This window comes from Silene latifolia, unplaced genomic scaffold (assembly GCF_048544455.1).
Source record: "Silene latifolia isolate original U9 population unplaced genomic scaffold, ASM4854445v1 scaffold_298, whole genome shotgun sequence".
Classification (NCBI taxonomy): Eukaryota; Viridiplantae; Streptophyta; class Magnoliopsida; order Caryophyllales; family Caryophyllaceae; genus Silene; species Silene latifolia.
In genome coordinates, this window is record NW_027413235.1 from 93,554 (window position 1) to 118,838 (window position 25,285).

The window sequence follows — 25,285 nt, forward strand, 5'->3', positions numbered from 1 at the left end:
AGAAAATGGTGATTAACTCTCTTTCCTTGATCAATTATGAAATTAACTCCTTTAAATTTTAAATGTATAATCAGGCTTATAAGTTTGACCAAAAGTGAAATTTAACCCAATTTCTTATTTTTCAGCCGAAATCACAAGAGTCAAAATAAATACATTCATTTTATATTAATTTACACAATTTATTAATACATAATAGTGCTTATTATAAATTTACAAAAAATTTATGCGGTTTATTTTACATAAGTTTTATATATAATGTATTATATAGTTTGTATTAAAATTAGAACAAATTAATAAATTTATTCTAAAAATTATATTTATGAATTAGTTACAAATTTTTAAAATTGTAATAATTTTTTGGTTTATGACGAACTTAGATATAAAATTATTTAATTTACAATTTATGTTCAAAATGAAAATTGGATTTGATTTCACTCTTGGTAAAATTTATGGGACCTAATTACTACAATTCTAATTTGTAGGACTTAATCTTACAATTGGCTAACATTAAGGGGCTCACTTACTTTGCCCGCAAAATTCTTCCGGAAAATTCACGTCGTACCCCCGAAATTTTGATATTTTGCACGAAATACCCAATTTTTTGAACCGGAAAACTTTAAGTGGCCATAACTCGTCCTGATGAGTTTAAAAAATGAGGATTATTTTTTTTCAAATTGGTCATCTTTCCGAGAACTACGATTTGAAAAAACAAAGATTGTCGAGTTTGGAACTCGTGACAAAGAGATATATGGTCAATCAAAGTTTGTTCTGTCAAAAAACTGTGACATACAATAACTTCTATCCATGAGATCCGAATGCAACAATTGTTTTTTTTTTTTCAAATCGTTGGTTTCAGAAAGATGAAACTATTTGAAAAAGAATCGTCATTTCCTGTATTTATAAACACGTGTTATTAAGATTTAAAACTTTGCGGTTTAAAGAATTTTGGTATTTCGTGCAAAGTTTTAAACACTAGAATAACACGTGCATAATTCTAAAGAAATAAAAAATCAACTCTCCCTCTTCAATCCAAAGGTACTTGTGCAATTAATTTGTTTGTTTTAATTTCGCCCTTTTCAATTGATTTTCTCTGTTACGACTTACGACTCTTACAACATTTACAAATACGGGTACGTTATTCTAGTTTCTCTTTTAGAAATTCACCCTTTTTGATAATTAGGGCTTTTATTTTCTTCGTCAATATCATAATTATTGTGTTTTATCTTATAAAATTGTGTGGGGGATCCATATTTCTTGGTATAATCTCGTAAAATTTATGTTTTCCCAATAAATTTTTCGTGTAAAAGTCGTCAATCAAGGTTTCACATTCGAATTATTCCGATTGCATGGCGATTAGCTATTTGCACATGATAGTGATAACGTACAGCTTCTTTGCATTTCGTCGACGTTAATAAGTTTAATTTATTTATACTATTGTTTTTATTTCTGTATATGTTGAAGAATATTATGGCGAGTGCCAAATATGAGGAGAATAGTTTACCTGATGCTAAGGGTTCGGCTACAGGTTTAGTGGATTATCCCTCTTGTAAGTTGCAGAGTACAATTCATACATTGTTTTTATTTGTTTGATTAGTTAGTTAAATGCTTGTTTAGTTATTTGACATACCATTTATTGTATAATTCATTGATTGTAGCCTCAGATGATGAAAACCCGGTTTCACATAAGAAGCGACGCCTCGGTGATCCACAGTTGGATGCTCCCCTGAGCGATAAGGGTTTAGTGGATTATTTTTCTTTTTAGTTACAGTATTCACATTATTTTTTTTGTTTCCGCGATGAGTTAAATGCTTGTTTGACATGCCATGTCTTGTATAATTTGTTGCAGCCTTAGAAGATGAAAACCCGGTTTCACATGAGAAGCAACGCCTCAATGATGCCCCGTTGGATGCTTTATTGAGCGATAAAGGTGAACTCCGTTAATATGCTTGTCTTCTCTTATGGAATTGCGACGCAGATTGTTAGTCCAACAATTGCAGCCGATTCAGAATAACATAATTAAAAACCAAACAATCTGCTCATGCTGAAATATTACCACATTCTTAACGCAAACAATTTGATTTATAAGTGTCCTGTTGTAATCACATTGTTTTGGAAATTTTTGTAGAAGTACATTGTTCAATGTTGGCTTCGTTATGTGTTATTGTAATAATTGTGTACATTTGATTTTTGTAATCCACAAAAGAGAATAAAGTTCAACTCAGCAGTCCTATGAATTACTCCACTCAGTATCAATTATTTACCTTTTTTTTATACCTTGTTATGAGGTATTTTAATCGAAATTAAAAAAATGATTGGGATGAAAGAAATTTTTTCTTCTATGGAATTTTAATTTAAAAATGGGGTATTGGTTGAGATAGTTTCAAGTCGTAGCTTGAAGTTGAGTTTAATTTAACTATGGAATTTTTTTAAGCTAATTTTCGTCACTAATCTTGATTGTATCTGCTCCCTCAGACCATCTTTTACCTGGAGCTCTTTTTTTTTTTTTTAACCTTCACATTTCCGATATGGATTTGCTGTGATAGTGTTCTCTGTGCACATAGCCTTAGCCTAACTTATTCTGCTTATTTATGTTTTGCAGGCTCCTCTGATTACTCTGATTCTGACCATGAGGAGGTATTTGGGATTTTTTCTACCCTTTTGCTCAGTTTTGGAGGCTCAGTATTTATTGTCCATTATGCCTTTATAATAACGTTTCTGTACTACCGTTTATTGTTGTCTAGGTTCCCTGACAGTAAATTTTATTGGTTAGTGATAGTGCTCGACCTCGTAGATTTTATCTCTTTGATATGCCCTTAACACTTCCATCCTATAGGATTGAGGCTATTGATGATGTGTAATCAGTCATCTTTAACACTCATTATCGGGTTTTGATGCCTGCTAGTCTGCTACTGTTATTTTGATGTTGGTTGAGTATTTGCAGTTTTCCTTAACGTGTGCCTGATGAGTTATCAGACTATTAGTCCTCGCCCGTTGCATGTCCTCTGTGATTAAGTAGACAGAATAGTTCAGGCCAGTCTCTCTAAAGCTTATTAAACACTGATGTGTTGTTTTGCACGCCCAGTTGTTTAGAGGATAGTTGGAGCCTGGTTTTGAGTGAGAGTTATTGTTGCATTTTTTCTTCGCAAGCGACACTTGGCATCCTTTGTTAAGATTTGCTAACTTATGTCCACCGTTTGCTGCGTGGTGATATGTTTTACAAATGCAGGAAGAGGGCATTACTTTTTATAGAGACAATATTGTTACGGACAAATACGGGGAAGAACAGTGTTATAATACTGATAGTGAATTTCTTGAATTCGGATCAGTAGATTATCGTGGTGAGTGACAATTTTACTTTGTTGCATTCTTAGGATCCTCTTTTGAGTTGTACCATTTTATTTACTTAGGATTGCTAGCTTATAATCTGTTTTTTTTTTTTCCACTTTTGTTCTTGTCTGGTCTTTCATTGTGTGTTTGTCTTGGTTCTCCGCCGTCTACAAACGTTGTTTAAAATGTCTTCGGTGCAATCTTAGATTTTGGCACACCTACACTTAGTTTGTGAGGTGAGCCTATTAACTATTTAATTTGATTTTGTCCTTTGAATTAAAAACATCAAATATAACTGAAGGCGTAGTTGATTAAAATATGATGCGCATGTACTGTTTGTTTGAGCTCTTTAACGTGCCGGGAGGCTTCAATTAGATTTAATCAGAATATCTCAAGTCTTTTTCTCAGTTTCTTCCCTGTGTTATGACGATTTTATTTTGTTTTCCATGTTGACAGCGATTGATAAATGGAATCTACCAGAGGTATGTAGGTGCTGGCTTTCTCCGTTTTTTTTTTTATCTTCAGTGTGATGGACTTTCGATACCTTTGAGAATAGGTTGTATTAATGAATGTAGTGAGGGTACAAAGGATTTACTCTATGATTCCGCCCTTGTTCTAGTGTCTCTCATCTGTGCTCCTTCTCCCAAATAAATTATCAAGCGAAATGTGAATCTTAGTAAAAGCAGATTGAGATTTATCAGCATGCAGCAACAAACTGATGGACTTCATTTTCAATCCGACTTGATCTAGGAGATCATATCTAACCTGAGTTCCCTAATCTTTTGACCTCTTGCTCCTGTTTGCCTTAGATTGCTAACAGCGAGTTCAGCTTTCACAAAGTTATAAGAAAGCTTGCAACTATGCATCACAGATAACTGAATTTGGTTTAGTTTCCGTACTTTGAACAATTTTCGCTGCATCTTCCAGAAACATAGATTTGCATTATAGATCAACTATGCATCCGTGGTGTTCTACCTGAGGATCAATCTGAAAATCATAAATTAGGCAATGCAAAAGTTCTTGATTTTTTTCAACTAATCTTTCTTGAGTTCTTAATATTTGTCTTTAGCATAGTTTCAAATATTTACTGAAGCAGATATTCCATATCCATGGTTCGCAAGCCCTTGCATGATAGAACCCTTACCAAAAAGTTCATTTACCTTAAATTGAAAACACGAGACCTATCGAGCCTCCCACACTTGTCATACATATCTATCAACGAGGAACCTATGTACACATCTATCAAATGCCCCTCTCTGAAAATGTAGAAAAATAATTGCTGTCCAAGTCAAGAGCTCCAAGATTTGCACAACAAGAAATGATTGTAGCCAATGTTATCTCATGAAGGTTGACATAATTAAGTTATAGGGTGCAGAGTAGTTTTGGGATCAAACTTGTAGCCGAGGAGTGTATAGCTTATTGTTGTTATGATGTCACATGGCACTACTATGTGCCCCTTTGGCACGCCTAAAACGTCGCTATTTAAGACGGCCAAATTAACAATTTATATACCACAATACGTACTAATTAATACTAATTCTAAACTAGTAGAGTAGCAAGCAATGGGATCGAACCCAAGAGAAGGGGGGTTTTGCAAAGGTGAATTTAAAAGAGCAACTAGAACAATTGTGACAAATTAAACTACAAACAAGTATGGAAAAAAGGGGGGTTTTTGGTTTGGTTTTCAAAAGTAACAAAACAAAACAATATTCAAACAAGAGTGAGCAACAAGTAATCCAGCAATCAAGTTTTAAGATGGAAATTTATCAAATTTAAGGGAGACTTAATCCGACTCATTAAAGTGAGGCACTTTAGTTGATAAAATCACTCAATCAATCCTTCTAATTAATATTATCACCTTATTGTGGAGATTATTCTCCTAAATCTCCTTAATAATGGTCAAATGACAAGGAAATCACACTTAATCAAATAACCCAACTTATCAATCCTACCAAGTAGAAATCACATACATTGGTTAAATTAATAAGAAGATAAAAGCACTAGAGATTCAATAAGGGTAATTAGACACAATGAAACCACGATTAATGCCTAATTATAAGTTAATCCTTTACTTGCTAATTAAGCCAAGAAGAAATCACATTCATTAGCATAATAACAAGGTGTTGCAAAGATGAGATTAAAAGGAAATCATACTTAATAATCCCAACAACAATAAATTAAGGAATTTGATTAATTAAGCAACAAGGAAATCACATTTAATTACTCAATTTAAACAAGGTTTCCAAAATTCAAACAATAAACACAAAGGATTAACAATGATAATGAAAATTAAGGAAATATTAAGTAGTCTTAAAACCAAAGATTACACCTTTGAGCCGGATTAAGATGAGGAGATTAGTTCTCCATAGTAGATCTAAACCCAATCAAAAAGATGAATAATTCCCAAAATTACAACTTGATTAATTAAAGTAAGTATAAGATGTGTTAACCTAGAGGAAAACACACTATATATAGTCTAACATAACCTAATAACGTGGACTTAACATGGGAAAAGCCCGTAATACAAAACGGAGTAGAACCCAGAAAACTCGCACGGTGCGATAAATGGGTGCAAGAAACTCGCACCGTGCGAATTGTCTGCTGGAGTGCGTTTTTCAATCGTTGCTTGCTTGATCCTTGGAAGGCTTATTCATGATGTTTCTTCAATGCTTGTTCTTCATCCTTCCTTTGATGCTTCTCTTGTCTCTTGGCACCTCATCCTTCACTAGAAAACCTTGCTAAATGATAAAGCACTCGGAATTGGTCAAATAATGCCAGAATTGCCTAAAACCGTTACCAAATGCTACCAAATGAGCTCCAATTGATGCCAATTGTATGTAGAAATAGGAGCTCATCAAACACCCCACACTTAGCACTTTGCTCGTCCCGAGCAAACTAAAGTAAAGCTAATCACCGCGAGGCTAAGGAAACCGTATGGGCATGCTCCTAATTCTCCTCACTTAGCTCACACTCCCTCCTTATATCATCCCTCTTCTAAAAAACATGGTCACTTTCCTTCAAAACTCCAACAAGTGAGTAAGTGACCCAAAATCCTCCAAAGCTTGTCTCTCTTCCCTTACTCGTCCTGCTTATGCCATCCCTTTTCTAAGATGATCCGAGTCCACCTATTCTTCACCACCAATTCTTCAACACTCACAAAAAACTCTCCTTATTTCTCCCCCTTATCACTCCACTCTATTCAAACACAAGGTCACCCTAGTCGTCAAAGCATCTCCTAGCATCTCAATTAGGCAACCTCAATTTCCTCCATGATTACATTACCACAATCCTCAAATGGCAACAATATCAACAATAACACAATTCCTCAACAATACTTCACAGTTCATTCATTCAAACAACTCAACTCACTACTTCATTCACCAAGTATATCAAGCGCTAATTAAAGATTCGGCCTCCAACACCCCCCACTTAGCCTTGATACACTTTTATCCTACCCTTCCGGCCTTCTAGAGCTCCACCACTTATGTCACCACCGCCAAATGGAAGTAGTCATGTATGTGACATGATTTCAAGGCTTCAAAGAGTCAACAAAATTTTTAAATTTTTCCTAATTCTCTCATTTTGCCTAAACCGCCCTTTCGGGTTTTCGGTTTAGCTCTTTTCCTCATCTCTACTCTCGTGGCTCACACTCTTTTTTTTTTTCATTTTGCCCGGAGTGCCATTTCGGATTTTCACTACGGCCTCGGCCACTTTCCCACTTTTGCCTAGGATGCCCTTTCGGGTTTTCATCCTATCCGGGTTTTTCATCCTGTCCGGGTTTTTCTTCTTCTTCTTTTCTTTTTCCTTTTTTTTTGAAATGAAATACGATGCATGAAAATGAATATATTACAATATATACATGATGTTACCAACTCATGTCCACCCCACACTTCATTTTTCACTTTGTCCCCGGAGGTCCTCCCCTTCTTCTTCTTCTAAACCTTGTCATCTCGGCTCTTGCTTCATTCATTTGAGTCTCACCATAGCCTTGGTATTGGGTGGGGAAATTTTGCATGTGTTGGGCATTCATGGCCGCCACCATATCAAAAGTTGCGTTTTGGACATAACGCACCTCTTGCATGTCCTCTTGGTAGTGGTGGTAGCGGTTCTCGGTGATTCCCCACCGAGCATGGGCATTCTCCGTGAGTTGAATTTGGGAGAAGGTGGACTCAAGGTTTGTTAAACGGTTTGTGACATCCGATTGCCAAGTTTGAAAATCTTGGTAGTTGAATTGTGGTGCCATGAAGGGTTGTTGTACTGTTGTGGTGCTTGTGGCATTGGAGGTGGAGTAAAGTGAGGTTCATCATAAGGAGCATTTGGCATTGGTTCATCAAAAGGTGCATCAACATGTGGCATGTCACCATAAGTTAGAGCTCCCCCCCATTGTTGTTGCTCTCCACCTCCCTCATTGTCGGGTTCAACTACATAGGCTCTATCAACCCAAAGGTCCACAAACTCGTCATCCGGAGGCATGTAAAAGTCTTGGGCACTCCCCCAACCTAAGGGTGAGTTGGGGGGACGGGGTAAGTACATGTAAGGCCTTGGGTTCTTGCCACCCATACACCAAATTACAAAGGGGGCGGTCTTGTCCACAACTTCAAGCATATTTGCTTTCGTCAAATACTTGTAGTCCATGAGATGGTCACCCTCAAGTGGACACGCATTGGCCGGAAATGATACACCCGTTTTGGCCACAATTTTTTCGATCATGCCCCCAATAAAAATGGTTCCCTTTGGTTCTTTTTGCAATTCAAGGCAACCCTTCACAAATAAGTCCGCCCAATCCGGTATTCCCTTTCCCTCCGGGGTCATGGACCAAAGGCATTGCAATTGTAGGTAGTTCATCTTGGGAGGCTCGGTCATGACCAAAAAGTTGGTATTGATGTGTCGGCTCACAATTCTCAAAATGGGGTGGGGAAGGGATGTATTTTTAGAATTCCCGTGCCTCACAACTCCCATGATGTTGTTCCAAAATTCACTCTTTTTTTTCTTGTCAAGGGGTTCATTTACGGGTGCTTTTGTGATGTGAAGGGCTTCCCTCACTTGGTCATAGTGAAGGAAAAGTAGATCTATATACTTACATATTCATATATGTTTTAATTTAATTTGTCATAAAATTAACTAATGATCTTATGCATGCAAACAAATAAACAAAATAAGGAAGAAACATCCATTCTTACATTGGATTTTCGGTTCAAATGGGCACAAGAGAGATCACCTTTCTCTCTTGTTCTTGAGCTTTCCCTTTTGGATGAACAAAGACCCAAGTGTAGGATCTCTCCCAAGGATTTATACCCAAAGCTTACTCTTAATTAAAATTAATACTATGAATACTAGATAATATTAATTTTGTAGAAAATTGACCCAAAAAAAATAATTTGGTTTTTGTCTCTAAAAACCGGTTTAGAGAGAAGAGAAGAGGAAATTATTTTTATCTTTCTAAAATTCTTATTTTAGATGAGTTAGAATGAATGAATAAGTGTAGTAAAAACAACAACATTATGTATTGTTTTATCAAAAATATAAGGCAAAAACCCTTGCCTTTCTTTGTCAAGAAAACCGGGTAGGAGGAGGGTAGGGGAGCCAATGCATGCCTTTGTTTGTCTTCACAATGCAAACTAGGGTTGCATGGCTAGGCTATTAGTGAATGATTATGTTTTCCATTAATTTAAACAAACACAATATTAGCCTAAACCTCCTCCTTATTTCAGCACCTCCATAAAATGGAACCCATTTTATTTTTGTCAAATTTGTCAATATGTCACATGTCATATGTAACATAAATTTGTTATGTATTTTTAACATATTAAAAATCAACGTATTAATAAAAATACGTCATATACAAAAATCGACTTAGTAATTCATAATTACTTGTACCAAAATATTTCTCCAATTATAAATCACAATAAATTGTATTTATAATAATTCATTCAAATTTAATTGTTTCCTTAAACAATAATTTCATCTGAGTAATATTACAATTCGATTAGTCAGACCGTATCTCATTTAACCAAATTTCAATGTGATACGTAAATTTTACTTCCAAAATCGTCCGTCAATTTTCAAGTAATTTAATTCACTCGTAACGTTATACGATTAATTAAATGATCAATTAAGAGTGTTGCCCTATAGGTATGACCTAGGGGATCAACTGATCACCACCGTCGCACGACAGTAATGTCAAACTCTAGTCAGCCAATCATTACCGATATATGTTGATCAGTTGACAGTAAAATATTACTTCCCAATTGTATTCTTTATAATGAGACTTAAACATGTGATCATCATGATCACGATCGTGATCGCATTATTGTCGGAGGACACATATTCCAACAATCTCCCACTTGTCCTCGACAAGTGTGCGTCACCAATTCTCTTGTCCTATTACTATCTCTCACTCAATGCAAGGTGTCTTTCAGGTCGTACTTGCAAGTGATCATATCGAGAGTGGTTTCCTCGATCTGGAGAATAACTGATTGACCGGATTTATCTATTATAGATACCTTCCGAGCGTGGCCACGCATTTCCAGTTCATTACTCCTCGAGTGGCCCTGAGATATTGTTATAACCCTGACTAGGGGTGGACAATTCCTATCGCACTCATTCCCTTCAACTAGCCACAGCCATCATAACCCAAAATATGCCCATTTGACCCCATTTACGAAGGTCGTAGTAACACAAATCAAGGTTAATCTGAAACTGTGCCATCTTAGGCGAATAGCCTTTAGTCAAAAGAATCGACTCATTTGAATACTATAGCAGCTCTCCCCACGACCAGGTTATATAAATTTGCCAGAACTCTATAAGCGGTCATTAGGCCCGACAAAATGTTCCCAACAGTCTGCCTATGTGATCGACTAGTCATCTCACATGACTCTATGGCACTTGAACTTGCCATCAATCGCATCACACTCTAGTCACTTCGAGACGTCACCTCATGTAAGTAACTATGGGCAAATACAATGTTAATCCATGTTCACTTTAACGGGGTTCAATTGTCTCCGCAACCCGTTTGGATGTAACAAAGTATAAAGTGAGTTAATAATAACTCAAACGACAAATGTCGACATCACACTCGGGTAGTCAATACCATATTACAACCTTGTGATGCATATCGTAAGTGTAAACACTTATTGATTGCAATAGAAGTTTAACATGCCATGTGTCCATGTGTTCAAACTTCTTATACTTGCATTTTCCTTTACATTCATGTTCTCTCTCATAGCATGAACCTTACCAAGTACACATCAAGGTTCCTGACCTTGGTTTTGGTTCTTTATCTTGAAAGAACTTCCTTATCGATTATCACATAACGAATGAATTTGTGGTGAATGATATAACTTGTACTGATCAAGTGCTCCATTCACACACAATGCACTAGGTATATGTTTTGCAGTGTCTTGCAACAATTTGTCAAGATAATTGATCTAGCACTTCTCACAAATCCTAGTATATTAGGAAAAATTAGTTTTGAGCAACTTATTCTCTAACTATGTATCTTTCCAAAACTTCTTATTTCTCTTTCTAGCTTGAAGAGGTTTAGGATTCTCATAAATCCTTGCATGTGCTCGGATTTTCTATAATATGTGTAACCTCTTGACACACAATAGAGCATTCCGTCAAACACCGAAATCGCTCATCGGATTCTACTCGAGAATTCATGACGTTTCTATAATGGCTTACCAATGAATCATCATGCTCTTATGCATATGATTCACCATTGGACATGTGCATGATTATCCTAATGGCGGAAACATTAGTTACTAATAATCATGAGATCAACCGTTCATAGGTTCAATGAACGACCATGACTGCTAATGGCAATTCCATTTTCATCTACATGAATAACCTATGTGTATGTTGATATGATGTGTATCTCTTAATACTAATCCAATATTTCTTGTCGTAATTGGATTCATCATAGTCCAAATTCATCCAGAATTGAAAACTCAAATACTTCTTTGTGAAAGAAGATATTAGCTCGTCATTCCTAATGAGTAATGAGTTGTAAACATTCAAAGGATGATAACTCCCACTAAATTTCATGTCTTCACATGATAATTTCTAATGCTCCCACTTAATTCCACATGTTTCGAAATTGATTACTCAATTGAACATATTTCAAAATTTGGAATGTATGTTGCTTTGCAAAGTTATTAAGATGAAACCATATATGTTCCCATCATATCCTTTCAAAATTCCTATTTCGAAGAGGTCTCATTTTAACCTTATGGAAAGAGATTTTAAATCTCTAACACACTCATGTCACAATGATGTGTGGCAATGTCGTTTATTAAATATGAGTAATATCTAATACACATCCTTCAAAATATCCCTTTTAGAAGGAGGTTTAACTAGGGTTGAGCAAAACCGGTTACCCGGCCCGGTTTTGCAAACCGGTTCGGTCCCCGGTTTTAAAAACCTTAAATTTCTTAAACCTCACCCGCACCTCTTTTAATCCGGGTAACCGGTTTTTGTGAAATTTTCAAACCGGATTTGAAAACCGGTTACCCGAACCGGTTTTCGAACCCAGTTTTTGGTTGAATGCTCTTGAATGGCACAATAAACATGCTGCCAATTTGACTTTTGAAGACATTGGTTGTCAAATGTTAAAATTATTTCATAAAAAAGTCATACATATTAAAGTTCAAAGAGTCATAGACATGTAAATGATGTTCAAAACTACAATTAAAGAGTCACACATCTAAAATTACTTCATAAAGAAATAGCGTTTTGATGTTTTGGGCTTAAGTCTTGGCTTAGGTGTGTTTAATTCATAGATGAAATTATATTTTTGAGAAAAACGTCAATCCGGTTTTAAAAGCGGTCTCCGGTTTGATTTTATTTAGACCCGCACCCGCACCTCATTTATGCTTAAAAATTCGGTTCGGGCCCCGCACCGGAAAAAACCCGAATTTTTCGGTCTCCATTATTCGGGTTTCGGTCCGGTTTCGGTTTAAAAATGCGGTTCGGTTTTTTGTGCTCAGCCCTAGGTTTAACCAATTCATTTTCATAATGAGGTTAAGTAATGACATCTGCGTGGTTTAAAACTTTGGCTATTGAAGATATCGGTATATCAATCCTTGCAACATCTAGTCATAAATATCGCTTATTACTAGGATGTTACATTGATTCATTTAGGCTCTTAAGTAAATCTCAAGGTTGAAACTATTGGTCAAAATTTTCATAAACTTAGTCAAAACTCTTGTTAAGACTTTACATTAGTCATTTTGTTCCAAAACTTTCTTTTGGTCTCCTCGTGTAGTTATCTTAAGAATATGCTCTTATGATTACTTCACTTGGTCTCTATAGTCATATAGAACTTATTTGAGACCATAGATCTTCATCTATTGGGTATACTATGTGAATAGATATACCTTCATTCAAATCATTCTCTCTTGCGTAGATCTCATTTACACAAGTACACAAATTTATCTTGTCTTGTGTGTTGTGTCCTCATTTTTCTCCCACTCTATCTTTAGAATAAATACACTATAGATTCAAAGATAGCATATGAGACACAAATAATGATGGTGAAGTTATAAGGAGAACTATCTCATAGATTGACTAATAGTTATAGATTTCGTAAGTGTACTTGGTGATTGACATTCCTTTAAGAGAGTTCATAGACTCAAAATCGCTTTATAAATGATCATACACAAGCCTTAAGCATGTGGACATATAATGAAACCCGTCATTATATTTGTCTATTAGATCACTTTAAGTTATATGTTTCTAAGAGTAAGCATTTAAACATGAATTTTTAGAACAAAAGGATAAAATGATAAAACGGGTGACTTGGGTTGCAAACCAAATCACCATTATCCAAAATACAACCCATTATCCAAAATACCTTTCCATGTCGAACACGGAAACTTAAGGTTCTAAAATTCAAAAACATGAATAAGACAATAAAAAAGCGAAGCTTCATGAAAGCTATTCCTAGCTTCTTGATGGTATCTTATGCTTGCTTTTCCTTTCCCTTGTCTTTGCTTGGTGGAGGCCCTATTTACAATAAAAAGGGGGATACATTATCACAACTTTGTATCATAATACCATAGTTGAATTAGAAACATAAAAGAAAGGATAGTCATTTACCTACTGGAGTGATCTTTCCAGCCTTAATATCACCAAGGTATTTGGAACAATTTCTTTTCCAATGTCCCATACCATTACAATAATGGCATTTATCAAGAGGACCCTTCTTGATTTTTGAAGTGCTAGCTTCACAAGTCCTAGCTTTGGTGAATGTGGGAGCTTGCTTTTTACCCTTCCTCCCATTCTTTTTGAACTTCCCCTTACTCTTTGTGCTTATGTTAAGCACATCCTTGGGTGGGTTCACATTTAACCCCATGTCCCTTTCGGCTTGCACAAGTAACTTGTGCAATTCTTCAAGAGACACATCCTTGTCTTGCATGTTAAAATTCACCCGTAATTGAACATATGCTTTGACTTTGGACAAGGAGTGTAGAATCCTATCTACAATGAGTTCTTTGGGGATTTCAACCTTTTGAATTTTCAAGGTCTCGACAAGCTCCATAAGTTTGAGCACATGAGGGCTAACCTTTTGGCCCTCTTTGAAGTCGAGATCAAAGAATGCCGCGGCCGCCTCATATTGGACGATCCGCGGAGTTTGTGAAAACATTGTCACAAGTTTGGAGTAAATCTCATTAGCATTGCCCACTTTAAAGGCTCTCCTTTGGAGATCCGCCTCCATCGCAAATATCAAGACATTTTTCATTGCGGCGGACTCCTTTTGGTAAGCCTCATATGCTTCCCTAGTGGCGGCGGTCGACCTAGTAGTAGGTTCGGGTGGAGAGGCCTCGGTAAGGTAACGAAGCTTGTCGTCACCTTGGGCGGCCAATTTGAGTTGGGCATCCCAATCGGAGGAATTTGACCCATTCTTTTCAAGTTTACATCGATCCATGAAGGATCGGAGCCATGAAGTATTAGCGAGAGGCGTGGCGTTAGGGGTTGGTGTTGCCATTTGTTATGAGAAAAGAAGTGGTCTACAAAACAAGATATAAGGAGTAAAACAAAAGTCGTTTTAATAATAATACTCGTAAAAATGTATAATTTAAACAAGTTTTATGCATTTTTCTAGTGACCTCTACCCAACTAGATAAATGATTCCAAGATCCAAATTCATATCAACTTAGGGCACGGTGTGCCGAAATACCCTTTATTAACATAACTCGGTGGATTAACCTTTTAATCGATTCTACTTTTAGAACTCTTGGTCGATGATATTTACATTAATATTCATCTCTAGCCCGAAACACATCCGGAAATCGTCGTGAATACTTTCGTTGAGTACAACCCAAATTTCGAATAAATGTGTCCATAATCGATCCCACTCAATGTAAAACAATTTGCAGATCTGGATCCGCAAAGGTCGTATTTTACAATCGATCTGGATCAAGAGTGGTTTCCCCGATTAGAGAGTAACTTAACTGATAAAACGAATCCGTATCCGAGCATGGCCATGCATTTCAGTTACAGCTCCTCGAGTGGCCCTGAGAAAAATCGAGTACCTGATAAAGGCTGAATATTTCCTTCAACTCGACTCCATCCGATCTAAGCACAGCATGAAATGACCCAGAAAAAATCTACTTGGCCCCCTGTTACGGATGACCGTGAGAAAGAAACCAAAGTCACCCAAAATCTGCCTTAGTCTCAAGAGACAGTCGATAGTCAAAAGAATCGACTCTTAGGATCACCATGGAAGTCCTATCCACGACCGGGCACCGAATGTTATAAAACATTTAGGACTCCACGTCGATGTCACAATTGTGTCCTGCGAGATATCCGTATAACTCGCCTCTGTGATTGGTCAGTCAACCGGTTGACTTATGGCTCGTTGAACCCACCATCAACCAACGTCACAAAATAATTGCCAGAGTTATCAGCTCATGTGGGCAATTAAGGACTGAAAAATATAATGTTCGTTCAGTTCACTTTGTGGTGTTCAAAAATTGTCGTACAATTCCACATGAAAAACAAAATATATAAATATCAAAACGATGATGTCGTATAGAGTACAAGAAAAATGAATCTAATCCATAAAAGAGTACTACAACTTAGGAACACGTTTAATTCCCATGGAATTAACGTGCCCTTCATGCTTATCTTGTCGTAATGGTTTAGTGAGAGGATCTGCTATGTTATCATCTGTAGCAATCTTTTCTATCACTACTTCCTTTTGCTCCACGTAATCCCGGATTAGATGAGCTTTCCGTTGTACATGTCTAGACTTGTTGCTAGACTTTGGCTCCTTAGCTTGGAAGATGGCACCACTATTGTCGCAATAGATGGTGATCGGGTCATTCGAACTAGGCACTACAGATAGTCCATGTAAGAATTGACGCATCCATATCGCTTCCTTTGTAACTTCAGACGCGGCATAGTACTCGGACTCAGTCGTAGAATCTCTTAACAGATTTGTTTGGAACTCTTCCGGTGATCTGCGGCGCCATTGAGAGTAAAAACGAATCCGATCGAGATTTCGAGTCATCTCGATCCGTTTGGAAGCTAGCATCTCACGAACTTAGGTTGCGCATAGCTTTTGAGGGCCTCCATAAGTCAATGCCCAATCTTTAGTCCTCCGTAGGTACTTAAGAATGTTCTTGACAGCCAGCCAATGTGATTCACCTGGATGCTGTTGGAATCGACTTGTCATACTCAATGCATATGCCACGTCCGGACGTGTGCATATCATGGCATACATGATTGATCCTATAGCCGAAGCATAAGGAATCCGTGTCATGCGCTCTTTCTCTTCCGGTGTCTCGGTGACCGAGACTTGCTCAAATGCACCCCGGAGCCATAGGAAGAAACCCTTTCTTGGAGTTAGTCATGCTGAATCTCTCTAGGACTTTGTCTATGTAAGACTCGATCGAGAGATAACATCCGTCGTGATCTATCTCGATAGATACGGATGCCTAGAATTCTTTGCGCCTCACCCAGATCTTTCATCTGGAAATGGTTTTTCAACCATACTTTCACCGAAGTTAAGAGAGGTATGTTATTCCCAATCAGGAGTATGTCATCGACATACAATATTAGGAAGACAATCTTGCTCCCACTCGACTTGATATAAAGACATGGTTCCTCGACCGATCGAGTAAATCCATTTTCTTTAATCACTTGGTCGAAGCGATGATTCCAACTCCGAGATGCTTGCTTAAGTCCATAAATGGAACGCTTAAGCTTGCACACTTTCTTAGGATGTTGTGGATCGATAAAACCTTCGGGTTGTACCATGTACAACTCTTCCTCCAAAAAGCCGTTTAAGAAGCTGGTTTTCACATCCATTTGCCAAATTTCATAGTCATGAAAAGCGGCAATCGCTAAGATAATCCGAATGGAACGCAGCATGACTACGGGTGCGAAAATTTCATCGTAGTGTAAACCTGGCACTTGGGTGAAACCTTTAGCAACTAGTCGTGCTTTATAGATATCTTGTTGACCTTCCACAGAATGCTTTATCTTGTAAAGCCATTTGCATTGAAGGGGACGAACCTTAGCAGGTAAGTCAACAAGATCCCATACGTTGTTCTCATACATAAAGTCCATCTCGGATTGCATGGCCTCAAGCCATAGCTTTGAGTCAGAACTAGTCATGGCACCTTTATAGGTTGCGGGTTCACTACTCGTTAAGAGTAGAACGTCATCTATGTCATGTTCCTCGACCATACCAATGTATCTGTCTGGAGGAATAGAGACTCTGCCCGACCTCCTAGGTTCCTCAGGAATATTCACCGCAGCCGGGATTGAAGGAATTGGTTCCTCCAATGGTTGCTCGGTATGTGGTTCTGGAATCTCCGACAGGTCGAAGGTTCTATCACTCTTTGCATTCTCGAGAAATTCCTTCTCTAAGAATGTCGCACTAGCCGCAACAAAAACACGTTGTTCGGTTGGCGAATAAAAGTAATGACCAAGTGTTCCTTTAGGATAACCTATAAAGTATGTCTTGACCGATCGCGGGCCGAGCTTATCCTCGTGTCTCCACTTGACATAAGCCTCGCAGCCCCAAACCCGTATAAAGGACAAGTTAGGGACCGTTCCCTTCCATAGTTCATATGGAGTCTTGTCAATGACTTTAGACGGACTTCGGTTAAGTATTAGAGCAAAGCGGTGACAGAAGAGCATAACCCCACAATGAGTCAGGCAACACGGTGTGACTCATCATGGATCGAACCATATCAAGTAGTGTTCGATTTCTCCGTTCGGACACACCATTCAGCTGAGGTGTTCCAGGTGGAGTTAGCTGTAGGGCAATCCCACAGTCCTTTAGGTGTTGATCAAACTCGTGAGAAAGGTACTCGCCACCACGATCTGAACGTAGTGTTTTAATCTTTCTACCCAATAGGTTCTGTACCCTATTCTGGTATTCCTTGAATTTCTCAAAGGATTCACTTTTGTGCTTCATTAAGTAGACATAGCCATATCTACTTAAATCGTCCGTGAAAGTGATGAAATACCTATAGCCTTCTCGTGCGGTGATTGACATAGGTCCACATACATCCGTGTGTATGAGTCCTAATAGGTCAGCAGCGCGCATTCCAACACCTTTGAAGGAAATACGAGTCATCTTACCGATGAGACATGATTCACACGTGCCAAATGATTGAAAATCAAAGGCCGAGATAGCTCCATTTTTAATGAGCTGTTTTACGCGTTTCTCATTAATGTGTCCCATACGGCAGTGCCATAGATACGTTTGATCTTTGTCACCAACCTTTAACTTTTTATTCATTACGTGTAATATTTCGGTGGTCTGATCTAAAACATAAATTCCGTTCATGGAGACTGCCTTGCCATAAATCATATCGTGTAAAGAGAAAATGCAAGTATTATTCTCTATTACAAATGAAAAACCAAGTTTGTCAAGTGCAGAAACTGAAATAATGTTTTTCGAAAGACTAGGTACATAATAGCAGTCATATAATGACAACTCAAATCCGCTAGGAAGCTGGATCACATATGTCCCCTTTGAGATAGCAGCCACTCTTGCTCCATTCCCAACACGCAGGTCCACCTCACCCTTTACGAGGGGTTCGATGTTTCGGAGCCCCTGCACATGATTACACAGATGAGAACCACAACCAGTATCAAGTACCCAAGTTCCGTAACTTGCGTGGTTAATCTCAATCATATGAATAAAAGTAGAAGAAGAAGACATACCAACAGGTTTAACACGACCTGCCTTTAAGTCCTCATGATAAACAGGACATGTACGCCTCCAATGCCCAGTCTTGTGGCAATGATGGCATTCCATGTTTTCATTCTTGCTCTTTGTCGCACCTGATGAGGTGCTCGACTCACCAGGCCCACTCTTGCCTGAACCCGACTTCTTAAACTTCGGTTTGCCTACTGCTAGGCCTGGCTGAACTTTGCCCTTACCCTTGCCCTTGTTTGACACAACGAGAACATCCTGTTTCATGCTCCCACTGAACTTCATGTCCTTCTCGGTCTGTACGAGAAGGGAGTGCAGTTCATGGGGACTTTTCTTCAAATCATTCATATAGTAATTCGCTCTAAATTGCGAAAAACCATCGTGGAGTGAGTGAAGCATGCGGTCAATAACAATGTTCTCGCTGATCTTACAATCAAAGGTCTCCGACTTCTCGACATTCTCAATCATGCCGAGAATGTGTGGGCTAACCGGTTGGCCCCTTTCGGAGTCTCGCATCAAAGAAGCGAGTGGTATGCTCATAGGTCACGATTCTCGGTGCTTTCGAGAATTCCTTGGTGAGCGTGGTGAAAATCTTGTTTGCACCTTGGGCTATGAAGCGTTTCTGCAAATTGGGTTCCATTGCAAAAATGAGTACGTTTTTAATCGCACCCGCTTCCAAGGCGAAATCGTTATACTTGTCGATCTCGTTAACTCCAGCCGTGGGGCCTGGGTTTGACGGCATGGGCTCAAGCAGAATCTGAGCTTCCGTCGCCAGCGGCAAAGATTCCGTAATCTTTGCCTCCCGATCCGCGAAGTTTGATCCATCATTCTTGATCGAGTTGACTGATTCATCTGATTCATGAAGATCCGAAGCCAGGACTCACGGTCCAATGTGGCACTTGGCATTGGGTCGTTCAAGTGACCAGCCATGTAGTTATTAGCAGTTTATGTGAACGTGATCTACACTGAAAAAGAAAGAAAAACAAAAACGAAATAAGCAACTCATCGAGGTGATTTAAGTCTATTTAAAATTCATTTTAATCGTGTAGACTCATTGCACTTGTATAATTGATCTCCCTCAAGAATAATACAAGTGATTCCAAGACTCAATTTTCGTAAATTGATAAGCCAACTGTTTAGCTAATTCTTCCGTAAAAACTCTTGGTCGATAGATTTCTGGAAATCCTATCTATAGTCCACCATAATCACAGGATCGTACGAGTGACCATAGTGTTGAGATAAAATAGGTCAATCGGTTCCAACTTACCCGACGTAGAAGGGGTCATATTATGCCTACCAACGAAGAAGGGATTCATTGGAGTTTGACCTATAAAGACCGTTCTCAATTTTTGTTTATACGAGGAAGATCCCATCAACTAAGTTTCAATTCATTTTAAGTGAACGAATAACTAGCAACTGCGTGAATGAATTAATTTAGATGATGGCTTTAAATCGTGTGACATGAGAATGTCAAATAAAACTAACTCGTGACCTCTATATGTGTCAGTTTTCATGCAATTATTAGGTGGTTTGGTTTTTAGGCGGAAAATGATGCATACTATCGTTACGATAAAATAAATAAATGAATGCAATACGTAAATAAAAATTCCTAGTGTGGCCTATCCTAATAAAAAGAACCTAAAACAACTTTGGAATCCACCGTTGGACCCGAGAAGCTTGTCTTGATGTTCCATCTTGATCCATGTAGCGGGAGTGAGCATCCGGTCTCCATCTTTGGTCTTCTCAAAAATTACAATTTAAAATTTACAAATATAAACCTATTTACATTCTAAATACAAAAACTGTAATTACAAGTGAAAAATCCAAAACGGAGATACGAGATCTCAAAATACAACCAAGACCGTGTTCCATCATTACGGTAACACGTTCTACTAAGGCCACACTAAGTTACAACCGTTTGCAAAAAAAAATTAAATACGTAATATAAAGCATTCACGGCATTCAAATTAACGATAAAAGAAAATGCATCAACTAAAACAAATTTATTCGTGACATAATTCCGTAATTATGTTAAATTTATCCAAACCACCTTTTTTAACGATTAAAATTTATGTGATAAAACCGCTTCTATCAGTTTATTTTAATCTATTACAATCCGTTACTTTAAATACGCTTTAAAATAACTCAATGGTACGTGTGTGAACCGTTTCACAATCATAGCGAGTGTACAATATCCGTATAAAGTACATATTGAAGCCAAAAGAAAATTTAAAACAAAGGAATAAATTTACAAAGCTGCCAGAATCAAAAATCCCTCGATCCAGTGGACAAAGGTGCTCGATCGAGGAACAAAAGGGCTCGATCGACTGAACTGGTAGTCGATCGAGAGGAATGCCAAACAGAAAGTGATCGATCGACTAAACTGGTGGTCGATCGAGTACTTTTATTAGCAAATCTGTTCGATCGAGTACGAGGACTTCTCGATCGAACAGATGGGGTTTAAAAGGTGGTCGATCGAGTACGGCAAGGACTCGATCGAGCAAAAACATGACAGAAAAAGCTCTCGATCGAGTAGAAATCCATTCGATCGAGACCAAACAAGTTCTGAAAACTAAAAACCCTCGTGAAAACAGTTTGACAAAACAAAACCTCGCAATTTTGATCAAAACCGTGTAAAATTAAATCAACAAATTGCAAAACATTAACATATTGCTATAATGATCGTGTAAAATAACAATATGCAACGGGCAAAAACCGTATCAGCCGTGTAAACACAAGACACGGTTTACAAAACACAAAAACGCAACAGCAAAAGAAAAAAATTTCTGCCGTGAGAAAATGGCTGATGCCGCACGGTTTTCAAGACAAAAACAGAATCGTTTCAAATCGATTTATGAAAAATCACAAAGAAAATTTACGTGGCCTCGCTCTGATACCACTTGTGGGGTAATATCCGTATAAGACCCTTTAAATATAGGATTATAACGTAAATTTAACATGTGAAAAATGGTCATAAACGAAAACAACAATGAAACGATAAAGAATATGAATCAACCTCGGGTCCTTTTAAGTGCGGCGTAAAGAACAGAAATCAACAGAGATTTCCTCCTAATTGTTGCACCCAAGACCGTCTGAGACTATGCCCTTGTGCTAGAAATGCTTTCTAATTGACTTGCAATATTGAGAAAGCTATTGTGAGTTTTGTCGATGTGAGATCTAGGAATTTAAGAGAAAATTGCACTGAAACCCTAATTTTTTTTTTCACTAATGATGATTAGGTTAAACAAGAAGGAGAAGGCTCTCCTTTTTGTTCTTCTAATTCGGCCAAACCGAGAGCCCTTATGGGGAAGTGGGCTTCCACTTCCTCTTAATTTAAGCTCGTGGTCCGGTCCGTCGGATGCTAAAATGTATATGATGGGTTTTTATTATAAACTGTCATCGGTTATCGGTTATTAATACATCGACTAATAACTCGGATTAGTTGAAGTATTAATACATGTCCGACAGAGACAATATTGTATAATTAATTTATTCAATATACATTAATCGAATATAAATCGTTTATATTCAATTTACGAATTAACTGTTTAATTCGCCTTAGCCCATAATATTTAATCCGTATTAAATATAATATCTCAACATCACATTTTGACTAATTACTAGTCAAATAACTCGGACTAACTGGTTAGTCAAAATTGGCATCTACATGACTGTATTTTCATACTGTCACATCTCTCAAACGTATCCTATAGGTGTGACTTTTAGGGACCAGTTGATCACCGCCATCTGTATGACAATAACGTCAAACTTATCTAGCAAGCCAACCGTTATTGATAAACGTGGATCAACTGATAATAATACCAAAAGTATGCCCTTTGATCCTTTTAGAGATTTATAAGTCCTTGCACTAACTGTTAAGGACACCAACCCCAACAAAAGTAGGCCAAGACTCTGAGCTGGGCCAGATTAACCGAACGAGTTTGGTCAAACTAGGTTTAAACCGGTCAGCCTCGATTTGACCGATGACCCGTCGCGGGACTCGGGTCGAGGGTTTGTCTTTGAGGTGAGATGGGTTGTTATTGGATGTTTTATGTTATGCCTTGATATTTGTGATTATCATTTCACATGTTGGTTGTTGGATGCCTTGGATGCCTTATGCTTGAGTCTTGTTGCCTCTTTGCCATTTTATCTTGTTCTCATGGATTATGGTACTGTTGGTTAACTTGAATTTGGATTATTATTGATATTGGAGATATTGTTGGATTGTCAGCTGAATATGCTCTTGCGTAGCCTTTCATATGCTAGGGTGTGTATGATCATTTGTGTGTGCAAGTTTGGACTCTTTGCCCCTCTTATGGTTAATTGGGTGTCCTACTTGTCTTGTGTGGTGTGGGCTAAAGTATTCAAGCTGGGACTAGGTCCTAGGTGAGTATTTTGGCCTTCGTCATAGATAGGCCATTATAGTCTTTGACGAGTATATGTTCATCGCTTAATAGCCTTTGTGTCTTAGCTTGGTGGGTTTATATCCAAGTTAGGGCATGACCTCCTGACGTACTCTTAGAAGTATGTGGTCAGCTTAAGTACTAGCCAACCCTTTGGTGGACTCCTTAGGGGTACTCATGTGGTGTTATCATGGGTCTTGGATGCGGTAGTTTCCGCATGTCGCTAGGTCTGCGTAGGTTTAGGACTAGGGTGTTTACCTTACCTCGTGGTATAGACTCGAGTTACAGAGTGACTATTGACGGTACTAGGAACTTATGTCTGTCTCTAGATATATTGTCCTTTCTTATTTGATGATTCTATGAATCATAGAAGGTGAGATGCAAGCCGGCTATGGTTGATAGAGTTTGGATTCCCGGATGTTATGTGATTCACATGATAGTGTAGTATGAGTCGGTCAAGTATTCACATGCTAGGACTATGTGTTGTTTTATTGTTGTTCGCATAATAAGCACGATTGTTTAGCATCTATATGCTAAGGCTATGTGTTATTCATATTTATATTTTTATGTTTACATGTTATATTAATTATGACATTTCGTGGCTGGGAGGACTCAGAGTTACTCCCCACTGACTGTGGCTTTCGTATTTGTATAAAATGCGATTGACAGGTAGGTGATGCATATATGGGGTACATGGACGAGCTAGCGAGCAAAGTAACCTTGGGACCTAGATTGACTTTATTCTATTGTGACCCTTAAACACTTTTTATGTCATATACTTTCTAGGGACATATGTCTCCCTTTTTCATATTTGGGTTGTATAATTTTGTTCCGCGACTTTAGCGATGTTTTATTTATGAGATTTATTTTAGACCTTGCATGTTTGACACTTTCCCATTTGGATATTTTTATAACAGGTTCAGGTTTTAAAAATTATTGGTTTTTACCCAAATGAACCTATTACAAACATATTCATGCAGTTTTTATCTAGAATTATGTGTTTACTTTTCCGCAATGAATGAGGGTGTCACAGTTGGTATCAGAGCATATTTGCTCCCGACGCACGTTTGTGCACCCCAATATGAATAACTTGACCTTAAATTAATAAACTTGAGAGATGGGTAGGATGGGTAGACTTAGGACTAGACCTGGCAAACGGGTCAACCGGGTCGGATTCGGGTCGGGCCAGTTTGGGTCGGGTCATTTCGGGTTTCTCAAATTTTCGGGTTAGTTCGGATCGGGTCAGTTCATTTCGGGTTACGGGTCTATTTCGGGTTTGTTGGTCGGGTGTGTTTCGGGTCAAGCGGGTCGGGTTAATTCGGGTCAGGCCATTTTCGGGTCAAAGATTAAGAGAAGAGAGACATTTCAAGTCTATTAGAGTCAATTAAAGTTATATTTTGTCGGGTCATTTTCGGGTTGAGTGGTTTCGGATTGGTCATTTCGGGTCGGGTCTGTTACGGGTCCATGAAAGCTCGGGTCATTTTCGGGTCGGGTCGGGTCACTTCGGGCTTCGGGTGTCATTCGAGTTCAGCAATTCGGGTCGATTACGGGTCTCGGGTCATCTTTTCGGGTCGGGTCAATCGGGTCGGGTTGATTTTGCCAGGTCTACTTAGGACCTTATGTTGTAGTCTGTAGTGTGTTTGCTCTTTGTTAAGTTCTAACATGTTTGTTGATTGCCATGTAATATTTGTTGTGCCTTATATCAATAACCGTAAACCTACCAACGTGAAGATCAAGATTTGGTGCCTATTGTCGAGGACTGAAGATTTGTTTACCTTTGAAGAATGCTTCTACTTCCTCGAAGATGTTTCTCATTCTTTGTGTACCTTGTCTTATTCCTTATCTCTTGGTGCTTATTCTCCTTCTAAAATCTCTTTTCTTTTTCCTTGGAAGTTACTCTTGTACCCTCCTAACTTGTCCTTTGTTCCTTGCTTATCGTACCTTAACGCCTTTTTGACAGTACTCTTTCTTTTGAGGAACGTTGACCTTGGTTTGGAAAATTTGACTTTTGAGGAGATTGTTTGTGGTTAACCCATAACCATGGTTTTAAGAGGTTGTGATGTTGGAAAGACTTAGGTGGAATTGAGTGGTGGAATCGAAGGGGTAAGATTGAGAGAGTAAGTAAGTTGAATTTACGATTGGCTTTCGTAATCACTTTGGATATGAGGGTTTTATAAGGTATATGTTACCATATGAGAAATACTAATTTTGGGATTATTAGTTGGTCTAAGTGAGTGATCTGAATTACTACTTGAGGTATGGAATGAGAGTGAGACTAAGCTACATTGTTGGAAAATCTTAGCACTTGTTTTAGTAACTAGAAAAGATAATGGTATGGTTGACGCCAATTGTTAAGTTGAAGGACATAGTTTTAATT

The 25,285-nt window shown here is 38.0% G+C and overlaps 1 protein-coding gene across 1 annotated transcript in view; it reads left to right on the plus strand.

The window, feature by feature from the left end:
- Window positions 1-1,037: 1,037 nt before the first annotated feature.
- LOC141639202 (uncharacterized) overlaps window positions 1,038-25,285 on the plus strand; it is a 56,675-nt gene continuing 32,427 nt past the window's right edge. Inside the window, exons 1-7 of the mRNA XM_074448383.1 lie at window positions 1,038-1,130; window positions 1,462-1,546; window positions 1,656-1,736; window positions 1,847-1,927; window positions 2,600-2,634; window positions 3,227-3,338; window positions 3,784-3,809. Of these exons, the coding sequence (XP_074304484.1) occupies window positions 1,468-1,546; window positions 1,656-1,736; window positions 1,847-1,927; window positions 2,600-2,634; window positions 3,227-3,338; window positions 3,784-3,809 (414 nt within the window). The 5' untranslated portion in view covers window positions 1,038-1,130; window positions 1,462-1,467. The remainder of the gene's footprint in view (window positions 1,131-1,461; window positions 1,547-1,655; window positions 1,737-1,846; window positions 1,928-2,599; window positions 2,635-3,226; window positions 3,339-3,783; window positions 3,810-25,285) is intronic.